The sequence below is a fragment of the Rana temporaria genome, chromosome 3, assembly GCF_905171775.1.
Source record: "Rana temporaria chromosome 3, aRanTem1.1, whole genome shotgun sequence".
NCBI classification, from domain to species: Eukaryota; Metazoa; Chordata; class Amphibia; order Anura; family Ranidae; genus Rana; species Rana temporaria.
The window spans coordinates 12,384,411-12,404,353 of record NC_053491.1 but is presented as its reverse complement, the minus strand read 5'-3'; the positions used below and the strand labels follow the sequence as shown (position 1 = coordinate 12,404,353).

Below are 19,943 nucleotides of genomic sequence, written 5' to 3'. Positions count from 1 at the left end.
GTGACGTAAAAAATTGCAACGATCGCCATTTTATTTTTCTAGGGTCTCTGCTAATATATACATACACATATACATATACATATACACGTATAATATATATATATATATATATATATATATATATATATATATATATATATATACACACACATATTATATATATATATATACACATATATATATATATATAGATATATATATACATATATATATATATATATATATATAATGTGGGAGTTATACGTAATTTTCTACCAAAAATACAGATTTGTACATGCAAACAAAAAGTGCCAGAAAAGGCCGGGTCTTCAAGTGGATAATGAGGAGACAGTAATATATAATAATATAATGGGATTTTCCAGTCACAGGCCGCCATGACTGGAAATTATATACTTTATTATTGTCAATATAATGGGATGTCTGTGTGGAGGGCTCGGTTCTCCTCACACACTGCACACCACTTCCCGCCTGTCTCTATGGCTACACATTGTAAGTGGGCATGTCTTATGGGCGTGTCTTCCCGCCACGGACCAGCCGGTGTTGTTGTCGGGGAGCGGAATCAGGAAAGGTCCCGGCTCGGGGGCCTCACATGGGCCGCAACTATGCTGAAGAGGACGGAGCGGATCATCCACCTGAAAACCCAGCGGGGCCGGACCCTGCGAGCCGTCAGGGAGCATTATCTGCGGGATGACCTGAGCTGTGGGAGCCCGTTGTGTGCAGCCTGTATTCGGGGTGAGTGGACTTCCATTGCTGTGTGTTGTGGGGTCTGCCATTTATAGGGAAGCTGCTGATCATACATGGGGATGGGGGGGATTGTTTTTTTATTCAAATATATATATATATATGACAGCTAACTGTGCTGCCATTCGCCACCAAGCGCTTTGTCATGCGATTCCCAAAGTGTGACAACGCTAAAGGTTGTCACTTGACACCTGAGTGTTGTCGCCGGTCACGTTAAGAATGGCGCGGTTTCCACCCCCACAGCTAACTGTGCTGCCATTCGCCACCAAGCGCTTTGTCATGCGATTCCCAAAGTGTGACAACGCTAAAGGTTGTCACTTGACACCTGAGTGTTGTTGCCGGTCACGTGAAGAAGAATGGCGCGGTTTCCACCCCCATACACTTAAACTCTTTCGCTGCTTTTATTGTGTGCTTTTATGCATGTGTGTTTAATAATAATGTTATATATAGGGTTGTCCCGATACCACTTTTTTAGGACAAGTACTGATACTTTTTTTCAAGTACTCGCCGATACCGAATACCGATACTTTTTTTTAAATGTGTCCCCAAATGCAGCCATGTCCCCCCCTATATGCAGCCATGTCCCCCCCTATATGCAGCCATGTCCCCCCCTATATGCAGCCATGTCCCCCCCCTATATGCAGCCATGTCCCCCCCTATATGCAGCCATGTCCCCCCTATATCCAGCCATGTCCCCCCTGGGGCAAGTATTCTTTTTAGGTATCGGGGGTATTTGCGGGAGTACAAGTACTCTCGCAAATACTCGGTATCGGTCCCGATACTGGTATCGGGACAACTATATATATATATATATATATATATATATATATATATATATATATATATATATATATATATATATATATATATATATATATATATATATATATATATATATATATATATATATATATATATATATATATATATATATCTCAACCTTTGTGGCATAGAAGAATGACGCTGGCGGAAACCTTTCATTCTTCTGGGTGGGCGACATATGACTAAGAAAGAGCTCCGGCGTGTTCGCATTGAACACATGAGGAGCCCGCCAGGAAGTCGGCACCCGCGCTGCGCTAATCACAGCCAGGCAGACATTTCCCGATCTGTGCAGCCGAGCATCGGGAAATGTCTGCCTGGCTGTGATTAGCGCAGCGCGGGTGCCGACTTCCTGGCGGGCTCCTCATGTGTTCAATGCGAACACGCCGGAGCTCATCCTTCCATATGACGTCTGCCCGTTCTCGGCAATTGGGGGGATGAGGCGTGACCCTTTGGGACACAGCCCTTTCCTGATCAGGGTAAAGAGCCAATAAAAATGGCTCTTTGTACACAGCCGGTCACGTGGTAATTACAGCCGGTCACATGTGTTGTCCTCCATCTCGCCACTTGTGCGTGTCCCCCCCTCCCCCGGGGTCCACAGCGTGGCGATAGTGGGTGAGCCAGCTCATCCCACGATCAGGATATAGAGCCAATAAATTTGGCACTTTACCACGTGACCAATTACAGCCAATCACAACTGTCAATAAATGGCGGTAACTCGCCGCTACTGGGTTCCCCTCCTCACAGACTGATCCAGTGTGAGGAGGCGATTGCGGTAACAGAGCGTTTAGTGATTACAGTAGTAAAAAACTGTCCCCAAATTTCCCCAAAATAAAGAGTGCCTGTCCCCCCCAGCCCGTGGGAGTACCCGCGTGGCTGTCCCCCCCAGCCCGTGGGAGTACCCGCGTGGCTGTCCCCCCCAGCCCGTGGGAGTACCCGCGTGGCTGTCCCCCCCAGCCCGTGGGAGAACCCGCGTGGCTGTCCCCCCCAGCCCGTGGGAGAACCCGCGTGGCTGTCCCCCCCAGCCCGTGGGAGAACCCGCGTGCCTGTCCCCCAGCCCGTGGGAGAACCCGCGTGCCTGTCCCCCAGCCCATCGGAGCCCCGCGTGCCTGTAATGGCCTAGTAATGGTGGAGATCTGCGACATTATGGCGGACACTTTTTTGGGGATCATTGACATTTATACAGCGATCAGTGCTATAAAAATGCATTGATTACTGTAAAAATGTCACTGGCAGGTAAGGGGTTAATTGTGTTCCCTTAGTGTGTGTTCTGTGGGGGGTGGGACTGACTTGGAGAGAAGACCGATCGCTGCTCCTATATACTAGGAACTCACGATCTGTCTCTTCTCCCCTGACAGATCTGTCTCCTCTCCCCATTCTCGCTCTGTCAGGAGCGATCGCTGGTGCCCGGCGGCCACCGGGCACGTGCATCAGCTCCTTAACCACTTCCATACCAGCCCATTGTAAAATGACGTCCACAACGGACCTCTAACGATCCGGGTGGACGTCATATGACGTCCTGGGCTTTGTGGGGGGGATATCTGAATGATGCCTGCAGCTAGAGGCATCATTCAGATATCCTTCTCTTGTGCCGGCGATTCTGCACAACGTAAGAACGATCATAGCGGCGGTTCCGCCGCTAGATCGTTCTTACAGGCGGCGGGAGGGGACATCCCCCCCCCTCCCGCCGCCATCCGGTGCTTCTCCGGGCTCTCCCGTGCCATCGGGGGCCCGGAGAACGAATCGTCCGGCGCTGGCAGGAAGCATAGAGATGACTGGTGACCAGATGGTCACCAGTCATCTCTATGACCGTCGGAGGACCCGGGCGCGATGTGATGACGTCACGCCCGGGTCCCCGTAAGTAAACAAAGCCGCAATTGCGGCTGCTAAGCAACAGCAAGCATGAGATCGGTGAATTTTTTTTCACCGATTTCACGCTTTCCAGCCTGGAGGAGAGATGTGGGGACTTATTGACCCCGCATCTCTCCATAAAGAGTACCTGTCACACACATTTCCTATTACAAGGGATGTTTACATTCCTTGTAATAGGAATAAAAGTGATAATAAAAAAAAAAAAAATAAAAAAAAAAAAAATATGTAAAAAAAAAAAAAAAAAGAAATAATTTTTTTTTTTTTTTAACGCCCCTGTCCCCAGTAGCTTGCGCGCAGAAGCGAACGCACACGTAAGTCCCGCCGACATATGTAAACGCCGTTTAAACCACATATGTGAGGTATCGCCGCGTGCGCTAGAGTGCCAGCAACAATTCTAGCACTAGATCTCCTCTGTAAATCTAAACTGGTGACCTGTAAAAAATTTCAAAGTGTTGCCTATGGAGATTTTTAAGTACCGAAGTTTGGCGCCATTCCATGAGTGTGCGCAATTTTAAAGCGCGACATGTTGGGTATCTATTTACTCGGTGTAACATCATATTTCATATTTTACAAAAAAATTGGGCTAACTTTACTGTTTTGTTATTTTTTTTAATCATGAAACAATTTTTTTCCAAAAAAAAGGCGTTTGAAAAATTATTGCGTAAATACCGTGCAAGATAAAACGTTTCAATGACCGTCGTTTTATTCCCTAGGGTGTCTGCTAAAAAAAACATATATAATGTTTGGGGGGTTCTGCGTAATTTTCTAGCAAAAAAATTATGATTTGTACATGTAGGAGAGAAGTGCCAAAATAGGCCTGGTAGGGATGTGTGTATAAAAGCCCTGTGTGGAAGGGGTTAAGCCTTGTACACACACACACACACACGATCGGATTTTCCAACAACAAACGTGTGATGGCAGGGATTTGTCGGATAATCCAACCGTTTGAACGTTGAATTTTCCGACAGCAAATGTGTCTTGTCGGATTATCCGATCGCGGGCCCCCTATACTCCTTAAGAGCCCTTTCACACGCGTTTTCGCGTTAAAAATAGCGCTATTAAAACGCTCATAAAACGCACCCCGTGCCTCTCAATGGACCCTTTCACACTGAGGCGTTGCGCTGGAGGAGCGTTGAGAAAAGTCCTGCAAGCAGCATCTTTGGAGCAGCTTTTGAGCGCAGAAAAAAACGCCCCTCTCCATTGAAATGAATTAAAAACGCGGTAAAATCGCGGTGTTTTACCGCTATTTTAATGCTCCGCTATAGGCGTTTCCAGTGTGAAAGGGCTCCGCGTTTTTACAGCGTTTTTAATTCATTTCAATGGAGAGGGGCGTTTTTGGAGCGTTTTATAAATGTTTTAATAGTGCTATTTTTTACCGCAAAAACGCACCAGTGTGAAAGGGCTCTAAAGCACCTGCCGTACAGCTAGGACGATTCACTCAGGAATGCCATTCTGCCGCCATCGAAAATTGGTCTGGGCAGGAAGGGGGTGAAAGTGGCCGGTATTGAAATAGTTAAACCATGCTCAATTGGTACTAAGGGGCCAAAAGTGTGCCAAGAAAATATCCCTCGCACCAAATTTACCACCATCACTGTGTGCTCCTACGCAGAAGCAAACTCGTACGTAAGTCGTGCACGCACATGCACCACCCGTGAGGTATCACTACGAACGTTAGAGCGAGAGCAATAATTCTAGCCCTAGACCTCCTCTGTTAGCCCTTGTTCACATTTAAATGCAGCTTTGAAAACGTTCGACTTCACTTAAAATTGCACAGTTTCAAAGCTGCATGGGTGCAATTTGGAAGACCTCAGTGCGACTTCATGCACAGATGTCTATGCAAGTCGCACCTGAAATCGCCAAAAGTAGTGCAGGGACTACTTTTTCAAATCGGTGATGCACCGCAAAGTCGGTGTTGCACCGATTTTGAATGGTGCAATTGCCGGCAATAAGGTCAAATCGCATGACAAGTCTCTCCCAATGTGACCCAGGGCTAACTCTAAGGCCGCATTCACACCTGAGCGTAGCGTTTTCGGTAGTTTTTTCCGGCGTATTTACATACATCGTTGTCCGACGTTTTTGAACTTTGTCGTTTTTTATTTTAGCCAATAGGAAAAATGATCATCTCTTTAATCACTTGTTCCTGAGTGAATGTTCTATTTCACAGAACAGATTAAAGCGACAAAACGCCCGTAGAAACACTTGTTGTCGCGCTAGACGCTTGAATCGAGCGTTCCCATTTGTTTCTATGGGAATACAAACGTTCAAAAACGCCCCAAATCCGCCCGATTCACGTTTTTATAGCTTCAGGCTACAAAACGCTTAGGTGTGAATGCAGCCTTAAGGCCTCATTCACACCTAGGCGTTTTTACGCCTGAAGCGCACTGCTCACAAACGCCAGAGGGGAGAATTAACATTATTCCCTATGGTGACTGTTCACACCTGAACGCCCAAACGCCTGTCGCGCGAAGCTCAAACAAGTCCCGGACCTTTTTTGTCGCGCGATTCGCGGCGTTTGAGCGTTTTTTCCCCCCCCCATAGAAAGTAATGGGAAACGCGCGTATTGAGCGACAACGGGCGTTTCGTCGCTTTAATCAATAGAACTTGTCGCCCATACAGAAGATTAAAAAAAATCTACCAACATAGCAACAAGTGATGAAAAGATGATAATTTTTCCTATTGGCTAAAATAAGAAACGCCGAAGTATAAAAACGTCGCACGACGCTGTATGCAAACGCGCAAATAAGCATGAATACGCGCGAAAAAAAACGACCGAACGCCCTACGCTCAGGTGTGAATGCAGCCTAACTGGTAACCTGTAAGGCTGCATTCACACCTAAGTGTTTTCAGCTTGTGAAACGCTGAAGCAAAACGCCTGAAAACACCTTAACCACTTACCCCCCGGACCATATTGCTGCCCAAAGACCAGAGTACTTTTTGCGATTCGGCACTGCGTCGCTTTAACAGACAATTGCGCGGTCGTGCGACGTGGCTCCCAAACAAAATTGGCGTCCTTTTTTTCCCACAAATAGAGCTTTCTTTTGGTGGTATTTGATCACCTCTGCGTTTTTTATTTTTTGCGCTATAAACAAAAATAGAGCGACAATTTTGAAAAAAATGAATATTTTTTACTTTTTGCTGTAATAAATATCCCCCAAAAATATATAAAAAAAACATTTTTTTTCCTCAGTTTAGGCCGATACGTATTCTTCTACATATTTTTAGTAAAAAAAAATCGCAATAAGCGTTTATTGATTGGTTTGCGCAAAAGTTATAGCGTTTACAAAATAGGGGGTATTTTTATGACATTTTTATTAATATTTTTTTTTACTAGTAATGGCGGCGATCAGCGATTTTTTTTTTTCCGGTATTGCGACATTATGGCGGACACTTCGGACATTTTTGACACATTTTTGGGACCATTGGCATTTTTATAGCGATCAGTGCTATAAAAATGCATTAGATTACTATAAAAATGCCACTGGCAGTGAAGGGGTTAACACTAGGGGGCGGGGAAGGGGTTAAGTATGCCTGGGTGTGTTCTTACTGTGGGGGGGTGGCCTTACTAGGGGAAAAACTGATCTTCTGTTCATACATTGTATGAACCGAAGATCAGCATTTCCCCTGCTGACAGGAACGAGAGCTGTGTGTTTACACACACAGCTCCCGATCCCCGCTCTGTACCGAGCGATCGCGTGTGCCCGGCGGCGATCGCGCCCGCCGGGCACACGCACGGGAGTCGGGGGCGAGCGGGGGGCGCGCGCGCGCCCCTAGTGGCGGAAAAAAGGCAGGACGTCATATTACGTGGTCTCGCCTAGGAGAGCCACCTTGTGGACGTATTATGACGGTGCGGCGACGGCAAGTGGTTAAGCTCAAAAAAGAACATGAGCTTTTTTTGGGGCAGATCACAGGCGTTTTTATGCGTTTTTATATTAGTGACCTGAGCAAAAACACAGTAAAAGCACGTGACTTTGAAACACTCAGGTGTGAATGCAGCCTAAAGGCTTTTAAAGCGCTGCCTATGGAGATTTTTAACCACTTAAGCCCCGGACCTTTAGGCAGCTTAATGCCCAGGCCAGGTTTTGCGATTCGGCACTGCGTCGCTTTAACAGACAATTGCGCGGTCGTGCGACGTGGCTCCCAAACAAAATTGGCGTCCTTTTTTCCCCACAAATAGAGCTTTCTTTTGGTGGTATTTGATCACCTCTGCGGTTTTTATTTTTTGCGCTATAAACAAAAGTAAAGCGACAATTTTGAAAAAAATGCAATATTTTTTACTTTTTGTTATAATAAATATCCCCCAAAAACATATATAAAAAAAATGTTTTCCCTCAGTTTAGGCCGATACGTATTCTTCTACCTATTTTTAGTAAAAAAATATCGCAATAAGCGTTTATCGATTGGTTTGCGCAAAATTTATAGCGTTTACAAAATAGGGGATAGTTTTATTGCATTTTTATTAATTAATTTTTTTTTACTACTAATGGCGGCGATCAGCGATTTTAATTTTTTTTTTTTTTTTTTTTTTTTTTTTTTTCATGACTGCGACATTATGGCGGACACTTCGGACAATTTTGACACATTTTTGGGACCATTGTCATTTTCACAGCAAAAAATGCATTTAAATTGCATTGTTTATTGTGAAAATGACAGTTGCAGTTTGGGAGTTAACCACAGGGGGCGCTGTAGGAGTTAGGGTTCACCTAGTGTGTGCTTACAACTGTAGGGGGGTGTGGCTGTAGGTCTGACGTCATCGATCGAGTCTCCCTATAAAAGGGATCACTCGATCGATACGCCGCCACAGTGAAGCACGGGGAAGCTGTGTTTACACACGGCTCTCCCCGTTCTTCAGCTCCGGGGAGCGATTGCGACGGAGCGGCTATAAACAAATAGCCGCGCTGTCGTCCCGGATCGCTCCCCGAGGGAACCCGACCGCCGCATGTAGCGAGGGGGGTCCCGATTGGACCCGCGGAAAGGCAAGGACGTATACATGTACGCCCATATGCCTGTACGTGCCATATTGTGGACGTACATATACATGCGGCGGTCGGGAAGTGGTTAAGCACTGTTCCACAGGCGTACACAATTTTAAAACGTGACGTGTTGGGCATCTATTTACTCGGTGTAGCGTTATATATTACTAAACAATTGGGTATTTATTTTGTGGGGGTTTTATTTTTTTGCATTAATATTCGTGAAAGTGTATTATTATTATTTATTTATTTTTTTAAAGTTGCGTTTGAAAAACTGCTGTGCACAAATTGTAACAGCCATCGTTTTATTCTCTAGGGTCTCTGCTTAAAGGGGTTGTAAAGGTAAACGTTTTTTCACCTTAATGCATCCTATGCATTAAAGTGGGGGTTCACCCGAAAAAAAAAAAAATTAACAGTAGATTGAGGCTAATTACGGGAAGCAGAATCGGGTGTTTTGATTCAAATCAATGCAGTACTTACCTTTTTTGAGATGGATGTTCTCCCGCCGCTTCCGGGTATGGTCTGCGGGACTGGGCGTTCCTATTTGATTGACAGCCTTCCGACGGTCGCATACAGCGCGTCACGAGTTGCCGAACGTCGGTGCGGCGCTATACGGCGCCTGCGCACCAACGTTCGGCTACTTTCGGAAACTGGTCACGCGATGTATGCGACCGTCGGAAGGCTGTCAATCAAATAGGAACGCCCAGTCCCGCAGCCCATACCGGGAAGCGGCGGGAGAACATCTATCTCAAAAAAGGTAAATACTGCATTGATTTTAATCAAAACACCCGATTCTGCTTCCCGTAATTAGGCCCAATCTACTGTTAAAAATAAATTTTTTGGGTGAACCTCCACTTTAAGGTGAAAAAACATCCGACCAATACCGGCCCCCCTGTTACGCTTACCTAACCCCTCGAAAGTCCTGTTCTCGCCCCCGACATCCTCTTCGGCGGTGATTGGCTACAGTGGATGGATTGAAAGCCGTGCAGCCATTGGCTGGCACTGCTGTCAATCACATCCAATGACGGGGCCGAGTGATACAGTCGGCGGCTATGGCCGCCGCTGTATCACAGGAGCGCGCCCGCAATAACTCGACACCATGCGAGCCCGCATGAAGTTGTTGAGTCCTTGCGGGAGGAGCCGAGACAGCCACCGAGGGACCCCAGAAGATACGGTTCGGGGCCACTCTGTGCAAAATGAGCTGCACAGTGGAGGTAAGTATGTTTGTTATTTAAAAAAAACAAAAAAAAACATTTTTTTATCTTTTTATTGATCCTTAAAAAAAATATACAGTAAAACCTTGGATTGTGAGCATAATTCATTCCAGAAACACGCTTGTAATCCAAAGCACTTGTATATCAAAGCATTTTTTTTACAGGGTATAAAAGAGAAGAGAGGCGCCTCTAAGTGTAGTACCTTCATTAAATGTAACCAAATTACTACACTTGGAGGGAGGGGGCTTCTCTTCTTTTTTTTATACTCCGTGGTGACATGACGCTACTCTTATATCAAGACATCGCTTGTATATCAAGGCAAAATGTATTAAAACATTTTGCTTGTCTTGCAAAACGCTCTCAAACCAAGGTTTTACTGTATAGTGTTTGGGGGTTCTAAGTAATTTTCTAGCAATTATTATTATTTTTTTTTTTTATATTACATGTATGTGAGAAGTGTCAGGATTGGCTCGGTGGTTAATGATATGGAGTATGAGATGAGCGGGCTTCATAGTAATGTACATCCCGGTGACATGTCGTTATGGTTCCCCTATCCAGATGGTTCCTGTAAGGACTGCGCAGGCGCAATTCTTGCCGACGGAAATCTCCGAACCTCGGCCGGCATCCAGGCTCATTCTTTAACATCCCCGTGGATTGGAGGATGTTAAAAAAAAAAAAAAAAGCCAGGAAGCCGAGCGAGTCGTCCGAGCGAAGTGAGGCCGACTGGCCACTTTCCTCAAATTCCACGTCGCCCTGGATGCCGGCCGAGGTTCGGAGATTTCCGTCGGCAAGAATTGCGCCTGCGCAGTCCTTACAGGAACCATCTGGATAGCTGGAACCATATTGGCAGATCACCGGCTCCTTGTACTCGCTAAAATAAACATCTTATTTTTTTATTTATTTTTTCTCAGTTTTTCTTCTCTCTGCCTCTCTCCTCCTCACACCAGAATGTTGGCTGTGAAAGAATTGGCAGAGCGGCCAAAGTACACAGCGTCTTGTTTGACAAGAAATCTACTTCCATTTGTTACTGAGGAGCGCTTGTGTTGTGGAAATATCACAAATGAAGATAATATGTTTGGGTCGGATGGAGAACGCGTGGCGTGCATTGTTACCAATTTAGGATCCGGCTTGGATTTCTAACAACCACAGTTCCAGAATTGGCCAATATTTTCATTGCATGGACTTTACTCCTCGCCTCTAACTGTTGGCAAATGTATATAATTGTCAGATGTATGGACGACACCTATACAGTAGTAACCAATCAGATTCCACCATCCGATTTTCTATTTATAAAAAATAATGTTATTTTATATATATATATATATATATATATATATATATATATATATATATATATATATATATATATATATATATATATATATATATATATACACATACACACACACACACACAGAGTAAAGACCAAAAGTTTGGACACCCCTTCTCATTCAAAGAGTTTTCTTTATTTTCATGACTATGAAAATTGTAGATTCACACTGAAGGCATCAGAACTAAATATAAAAATAAATAAAATATATTTCATATTCTAGGTTCTTCAAAGTAGCCACCTTTTGCTTTGATTACTGCTTGGCACACTCTTGGCATTCTCTTGATGAGCTTCAAGAGGTAGTCACCTGGCGCAGCACCCCATCACTCTCCTTCTTGGTCAAATAGCCCTTCCCCCGCCTGGAGGTGTGTTTGGGGTCATTGTTCTGTTGAAAAATAAATGATGGTCCAACTAAAACGCAAACCGGATGGAATAGCATGCCGCTGCAATATGCTGTGGTAGCCATGCTGGTTCAGTATGCCTTCAATTTTGATTAAATCCCCAACAGTGTCACCAGCAAAGCACCCCCACACCATCACACCTCCTCCTCCATGCTTCACAGTGGGAACCAGGCATGTAGAGTCCATCCGTTCACCTTTTCTGCGTCGCACAAAGACACGGGGGTTGGAACCAAAGATCTCAAGTTTGGACTCATCAGACCAAAGCACAGATTTCCACTGGTCTAATGTCCATCCCTTGTGTTCTTTATCCCAAACAAGTCTCTTCTGCTTGTTGCCTTTCTTTAGCAGTGGTTTCCTAGCAGATATTCTACCATGAAGGCCGGATTCACACAGTCTCCTCTTACCAGTTCTAGAGATGTGTCTGCTGCAAAAGGTGGAAGAACCTAGAATATGAAATATATTGTCAGTTGTTTCACACTTTTTTGTTATGTAGAATTCCACATGTGTTACTTCATAGTTTTCATGCCTTCAGTGTGAAAATAAAGAAAACTCTTTGATTGAGAAGGTGTGTCCAAACTTTTGGTCTGTACTGTATATGTATATGTATGTATGTGTGTGTGTGTGTGATATATATATATATATATATATATATATATATATATATATATATATATATATATATATATATATATATATATATATATATATATATATATATATATATATATATATATATATATATATATATATATATATATATATATATATATATATATATATATATATATATATATATATATATATATATATATTTTTTTTTTTTTGGGGGGGGGATATTTATGGTATTTTGTTTATAGCGCAAAAAAGAAAAAAACTGCAAAGGTGATCAAATACCACCAAAAGAAAGCTCTATTTGTGGGAAAACAAAGGACGTCAATTCTGTTTGGGAGCCACGTCGCACGACTGTGCAATTGACAGTTAAAGTGACACAGTGACGAATCGCAAAAAAATGGCCCGGTCATTGGGCAGCCAATTTAGAGATATATATATATAATTTTTTTATTATTATTATTGCTGGCAAATCTTGTTTTTACATTCACCTGTCTGCCTGCTACTTTCTAACAGACATCTAGATACTGTTTGTTAAAGGGGTAAAACATTTTTCCCTAAATATCTTCCTTTCTTTCTCGTACATCACGGGACACAGAGCGGCATTCATTACTATATGGGTTATATGGAGTACCTTCAGGTGATGGACACTGGCAATCTCAAACAGGAAGTGCCCCTCCCTATATAACCCCCTCCCATAGGAGGAGTACCTCAGTTTTTTCGCCAGTGTCTTAGGTGTTGGTCATGGAATAGCTTGTCTCCTACATCCTTGGGATCAAGGCAGGCTAACCGGATCTGTCCAAGGTGCCTCAGAGCCAAAGTGGACAGTACCCGGGCCCCAAACCGTGGGGTTTTGCCCATAATGCTTCTCTTTTTAGAGAGCTGGACCCTGGGCCCAGGACTTAGAACCTCTGCGGTACCTAAGGTAACCTGTTTGCCAGGGTGCTATATGGGCCCAGGACAGTGGGTTCCTTTTAGGACCCCAGGGCCTGAAGGTCTAGTACGCCACCCACGGAGATGGGGGAAGATTGGACCGCTTGCTATGCAAAGTCCTGCGGCATGGAGCAGGTAAGAAAGGGGGGACCTGCGGGACTTGGTTCGTCGGCAGGCTCTCTAGGGAGATCTTTGGGGGATGTGCCTGAGTATGCTCTTGCATTGGCAGTTTTTGGGCCACTATGTCTATCAAAGAGACAGGATGGTCTATGTATGGGCTCCCATGTGTGATCTTCCTAAAGATATGTGTTGCATTGTAAATTGTCTGCTGGGCGCTGGGTTGGGAAAGGAGCTGTGTGTTAGCTATGCTTTCCCAGGAATGGGGGGTCAGTGACTCACCTGAGGCCTTACCTGTCTGGGTGCCGTGCGGTGTCCTCCTCCAGCATGTCAGACGCTTCCGGCGTGGCCCCATCCTCCGCAACACGGGCGCGCGCGCGGGCGCGCGCCCTGTAATATAGGCGCAGGGTGATGATTCGCGCCGTTGTGGAGAAAGAGGGGCGGGACATCTAGTCTCATAAAAGGAAGGGGCGGCCCTTCCTCTATGCTGTGTAGCTCAGTTGCTTGCTGAGCTTGAAGGAGGAGGACGCAGAGCGGCTGCAGTGCGGCTGAGGGCACCCAGTGGCGCAAGGAAGTATTGCAGTTCTGGTGAACAGAACTAGCTGTGTGGTTACTAGCCTAAAAAATTCCTTATACAGCAGATGGATACTTGCAATTTTTTGAGGGAAGACAGCATGTTTTCATAGAAAAAAAAAAAAAAAAAAAAGGTTTTTGAAAAAAAAAAAAAAAAATATAGGAAACATACTGGTCTTCCCGTTTTGGTTTTTGGACGTTAATTGTTAATACCGTTCCCTAAAACCGTACTATTTCTTTCTCCTAGCTACAACCATCAAGGGTTGTAAGCAGGGGTACCTCGGTATTGTACCATGGCTTCCAAAGGTTCAGGATCAGGGGGTACAAAAGAAAGGGGCCCCCCCTCAGATTCTGACGGTTCAGATCGGCCTATGCCGGTACTTTCCCCACAGGTTATTACACCATTGGGCACCTTGGTTAAGCCATTAGGGAGATCTGGTGCTGAGGCTACATCAGATCCACCCAACCCTGTGTTTATCACAGAGAGTATGCTAGCCGCCTCCTTGGAGGGGCTAGAGAAAAGATTGGCGGCTATGATAGCCAAATCTACACCGGGTAAAAAGCGGACTAGGTCTCCGTCGCCTGAGTGTGGACCCTCAGATGCTGAGGTTCTCTCCCCGGGGGGATTTGAGTTGCAGGAGGATCATTTGGACCGGGACCAAATTGGTTCAGAGGTTGAGGGTTCGGCTAATGAAGAGCCTTGCTCGGCCTCCCAAGCGGAAAGCTTCTGGGTTCATTCTCTGACAGACATGGTCCACTTGGCGTTTAATTTGCCTTTGCCGGAACCTCAGGGTCCGGCCGTATCATCTTTAGGCTCTTTGAAAACGCCTCGCAGTAGCGCTGTTTTTCCAGTCCATCCTCTTTTAGAGGAAGTAATCTTCCAGGATTGGGCACGACCAGACAGAATCTTTTTACCACCTAAAAAATTTTCCGTCGTTTATCCTATGGAAGAAAAATTTGCCAAAAAGTGGACTCTCCCAGTGGTGGATGCCGCCATCTCCTGTGTAAATAAGTCCTTGACTTGCCCGGTAGAAAACATACAAGTGTTTAAAGAACCGGTTGATAAGCGTTTGGAGACGCTTTTAAAAGCATCCTTTACTACGGCGGGTGCAGTAATACAGCCAGCGGTGGCTGCTATTGGAGTTTGTCAGGCTCTAACAGACCAGACAAGACAAATGCTTAAGGTTATTCCGGCCCAACAGGCGGAAGAATTATCTGATATTCCTAGAGCCATGTGCTTCGCGGTGGATGCTATAAGGGATTCCATCCAGCAAGCGTCTCGTCTGTCACTATTTTTAGTACATATGAGAAGGCTCTTATGGTTAAAGAACTGGGAGGCTGAGCCCCCATGCAAAAAGCTCCTGGCAGGGTTTCCCTTCCATGGAGAACGACTCTTCGGAGAAGATCTGGATAAATACATTCAGACTATTTCAAGTGGCAAAAGTACACTTCTACCAGTAAAAAAGAAGGTCCGGGGACCTGCGTTCAAACGGCAGCTTCCCCCTGCTCAGGGGCCCGCCAATTCCAGGCAGTATCGACGGCCTCCTGCGAGATCATACTTTAACAATAAACCACCAGGACAAGCCTTTGGAGGCAAGAAGCAGTGGTATCGTAAACCAGCAAAGACAGCCCCTAAGTCTGCCTCATGAAGGGACGCCCCCACCCACGAAGGTGGGGGGAAGGCTGCGTCTTTTTTCAGAAATTTGGGAGACCGACATTCCCGACAAGTGGGTCCGGTCTTCCGTGGCCACAGGCTACAAATTAGAATTTCTAAGAATCCCTCCACCTCATTATCAGGAGTCGAGAGTGCCAGTCGAGCCGACAAAGAAGGCCGCCTTAATGGCGGCATTAAATCATTTGCTTTACCAAGGCGTGATAGTAGAGGTACCAGCCCAGGAACAGGGGCTAGGGTTCTACTCCAATCTGTTCATCATCCCAAAACCCAACGGCGATGTCAGGCCAATCTTGGACTTAAAGGGATTAAATGCGTACTTAAAAGTACGCTCGTTCCGGATGGAATCCGTGCGATCGGCAGCCGCCGCACTTCAGAAAGACGACTTTCTGGCCTCCATAGACATAAAGGATGCTTACCTTCATGTGCCAATTTTTCAGCCACATCAAAGGTTTCTACGCTTCACAGTGGCTCGACGTCATTTTCAATTTGTGGCACTCCCTTTCGGGTTGGCTACGGCTCCTCGAGTATTCACCAAGGTCCTAGCTCCAATTCTAGCCAACCTAAGAATCCAGGGGATCATTGTCCTAGCATACCTGGACGACCTTCTAATCATAGATCATTCATCTCCTGGCCTGGAGCGAGCAGTGGCTCTCACGGTTCGATACCTAGAGAGGTTCGGTTGGGTCCTAAACCGAGAAAAATCAGCTTTCCAACCCACAAGGAGGTTGGAATATCTCGGCATGTCATTAGACACGGAACAACAAAGGGTGTTCCTGCCTCGAATAAAGGTCGAGGCTATCAAAGAATTGATACATCTGGTTCTAAGCAAGAGAGAACCAACGATTCGCCTATGCATGCGATTACTAGGCAAGCTAGTGGCCACCTTCGAAGCGGTGCCATACGCTCAAAGTCACACTCGTGTCCTGCAGGCAGCCATTCTGTCAGCATGGAGCAAGAGGCCACAGGCCTTGGAATTTCCGTTGCCACTCTCATCAAGAGTCCGGCAGAGTCTGTGTTGGTGGTTAGACCCTCAGAATCTACTGAAGGGAAAATCTTTCAGCCCCGTGACATGGAAGATAGTGACCACAGATGCCAGCCTGAAGGGCTGGGGAGCGATCTTGGATGGGTGCACTCACCAAGGTACGTGGGCACAGGAGGAGAGTCAATTGCCCATCAATATCTTGGAGCTCAGAGCTGCTCGGCTAGCCCTCAGGGCTTGGACCTCCAAATTACAGGGGTTCCCGGTGAGGATACAGTCAGACAATGCCACGGCGGTGGCATATATAAATCACCAAGGGGGAACCAAGAGTCAAGCAGCTCAGAGAGAAGTGAGCTTAATTTTCCTATGGGCAGAGAATCATGTGCCCTGCATATCGGCAATATTCATTCCCGGGGTGGACAACCTGCAGGCGGACTTCTTGAGTCGTCAGACTCTGTCGCCAGGGGAATGGTCTCTGCATCCGCAAATATTTCAGATAATTTGCCAGAAGTGGGGAATGCCGGACGTGGATATCATGGCATCAAGGCTCAACAAGAAACTAGACAGGTTCATGTCCCGGACTCGGGACCCTATGGCCTGCGGGACCGATGCGTTAGTTTACCCTTGGCATCAGTTCAATCTTCTATATGCCTTCCCTCCGCTCCAGTTACTACCCCGCCTGTTGCGCAGGATCAGGGTGGAGCACAAGCCAGTCATTCTGATAGCTCCAGCATGGCCCAGAAGGGCATGGTACTCACTAATCCTAAAGATGTCAGTGGGAGACCCTTGGACGCTTCCTCTACGACCAGACCTACTCTCACAAGGCCCGATCCTCCACCCTGCATTACGGCGTCTAAATTTGACGGCCTGGCGGCTGAATCCCTGATTCTTAGGGGTAGAGGTCTATCTAGACAACTAATCTCTACCCTGATTAAGGCTAGAAAGCCAGTCTCCAGAGTAATTTATTACAGGGTTTGGAGGGCCTATGTAGGCTGGTGCGAGTCCAAGAAATGGCTTTCCCGCAAATATACCATTGATAGAGTATTAAGTTTTCTCCAGCTAGGAGTGGATAAAGGATTGGCATTAAGCACAATCAAGGGACAGATTTCAGCTTTGTCAGTGTGGTTTCAGAGGCCGCTGGCCACCCACTCGCTGGTTAAGACCTTCATTCAGGGGGTCTTGCGTATTAATCCTCCGGTTAAGTCACCACTTTGTCCGTGGGACTTGAATCTTGTTCTGTCAACTCTACAGAAACAACCCTTTGAGCCGTTGGCTGAAGTTCCTTTGGTTTTACTAACGAGGAAGTTGGTATTTCTGGTCGCCATAGTTTCCGCCAGAAGAGTGTCAGAGTTGGCAGCCTTATCTTGTAAGGAGCCATATCTTATTCTGCATAAGGACAAGGTGGTTCTCCGTCCTCATCCTTCCTTTTTACCAAAGGTTATATCCAGTTTTCACCTGAACCAGGATTTGGTATTACCATCCTTTTTTCCAAAGCCCACTTCCAGAAAGGAAGGGTTGCTGCATACCTTGGATATTGTCAGGGCCATGAAGGCCTATCTTAAAGCTACAGAGAAGATCCGGAAAACAGATGTGTTATTCATTTTGCCGGATGGGCCCAAGAAGGGGCAGGCAGCTGCAAAATCCACCATTTCGAGATGGATTAAACAGTTAATTATTCAGGCCTACGGCTTGAAGAGGTTGCCTCCTCCGTTGTCAGTAAAGGCCCATTCTACCAGGGCCATGGGCGCCTCCTGGGCAGCACACCATCAGATCTCTATGGCTCAAGTATGCAAGGCGGCAACCTGGTCTTCAGTCCACACGTTTACAAAATTTTACCAGTTGGACGTAAGAAGGAATACAGATACAGCCTTTGGGCAGGCAGTGCTGCGGGCTGCGATTTAAGACCCTCAGAATCGGGGACACCCTTGAGTAAAAATTTAAGTTTAAATTTAATTTTCTCAACTAAGTTGGATTTATTATTATTTGAGAGTATCTCTGAATTAAATCCTTGTGTCTTGGGAAGATTTCTCCCTCCCCTCAGTAAAGCATTGCTTTAGGACATCCCACATAGTAATGAATATGCTGCTCTGTGTCCCGTGATGTACGAGAAAGAAAAAGGGATTTTTAATACAGCTTACCTGTAAAATCCTTTTCTTGGAGTACATCACGGGACACAGAGCTCCCACCCCTCTTGTGGGGACCATTTTGGGAGGCATACTGCTTGCTACAAAACTGAGGTACTCCTCCTATGGGAGGGGGTTATATAGGGAGGGGCACTTCCTGTTTGAGATTGCCAGTGTCCATCACCTGAAGGTACTCCATATAACCCACATAGTAATGAATATGCTGCTCTGTGTCCCGTGATGTACTCCAAGAAAAGGATTTTACAGGTAAGCTGTATTAAAAATCCCTTTTTTCCTTAGTGCAGTCCTCCTTCACTTACCTCATCCTTCCATTTTGCTTTTAAATGTCCTTATTTCTTCTGAGAAATCCTCACTTCCTGTTCTTCTGTCTGTAACTCCACACAGTAATGCGAGGCTTTCTCCCTGGTGTAGAGTGTCGTGCTCGCCCCCTCCCTTGGACTACAGGAGAGTCAGGACGCTCTCTACGTTGCAGATAGAGAAAGGAGCAGTGTGTTAGTGGGCGTCCTGAATGCATTAAGGTGAAAAAACATGTACCTTTAGAACCCCTTTAAAGTCTAAACTTCTTTTTTTCTGACACTTGTTTCATACAAAATTTAAAATTATTATTTTTACTTGGAACCCCAAATATATATATATTCATTATATGTGTGTGTGTGTGTATATATATATATATATATATTAGCAGAGACTCTAAGGAATAAAATAGCGATTGTTGCAACATTTTATGTCACGCTATATTTACAGTGGTCTTTCAAATGCAATTTTTGGGGAAAAAATAAACTTTTTGCATTTTATGCATTAAGATAAAAAGCCTTCTGTGTGCAGCAGCCCCTCTAAGGCTCCATTCACACCTAGGCGACAAAACGCCCGACGCTCGATACGCTGGAGGGGCGAATTTCCATTGCTGTCTATGAGATGGTTCACGCTGAACGCCGAAACGCCTGCCGCCTGAAAACAAGTCCCGGACCCTTTTTTTCAGGCGGCATTGGTGTTCGGCCATAGACAGCAATGGAAAAAGTTACACAAATCGCGGCAAAATACACCGCATGCGCGGCGTTACAGTGTGAATGCAGCCTAATACTTACCTGAGGCTCATCTCGATCCAGCGATGTCGTAGGACTGCCACGGGCTTCCTGGGACTCCCCTCCTCATTGGCTGAAACGGCAGCGCCATTGGCTCCCACTGCTAGCAACCAATCAGTCAGTAAGCCAATCAGGAGAGAGAGTGAGCGGGGCCTGACCACAGCTCCATGTCTCAATGGACACAGTGAGCTGCAGCTCGGTTTCGGGTGCCCCCATAGCAAGCTGCTTGCTGTGGGGGCACTTAATAGGAGGGAGGGGCCAGGAGCACAGAAGAGGGACCCGAGAAGAGGAGGATTCGGGCTGCTCTGTGCATGTCCACTACACAGGGCAGGTAAGTATAAAATGTTTAGTTTTTTTTCCCTTTAAATAACAGACTTTACAACCACTCCTCTGGTGCAACATTTGGCACCTTTCGGGGGGGGGAGTGGGTACCTGTTTTTGACCGGCACCTGTCCCCACTTCCGAGAGAGCTTGCCATGGCGAG

At 45.8% G+C, this 19,943-nt stretch overlaps 1 protein-coding gene across 1 annotated transcript in view; it reads left to right on the top strand.

Annotated features, from left to right (window-relative positions):
- Positions 1 to 456: 456 nt before the first annotated feature.
- The window catches only part of DIS3L (DIS3 like exosome 3'-5' exoribonuclease), an 89,277-nt gene continuing 69,790 nt past the window's right edge, over positions 457 to 19,943 (top strand). Inside the window, exon 1 of the mRNA XM_040342264.1 lies at positions 457 to 732. Coding sequence (XP_040198198.1) covers positions 477 to 732 — 256 coding nt within the window. The 5' untranslated portion in view covers positions 457 to 476. The remainder of the gene's footprint in view (positions 733 to 19,943) is intronic.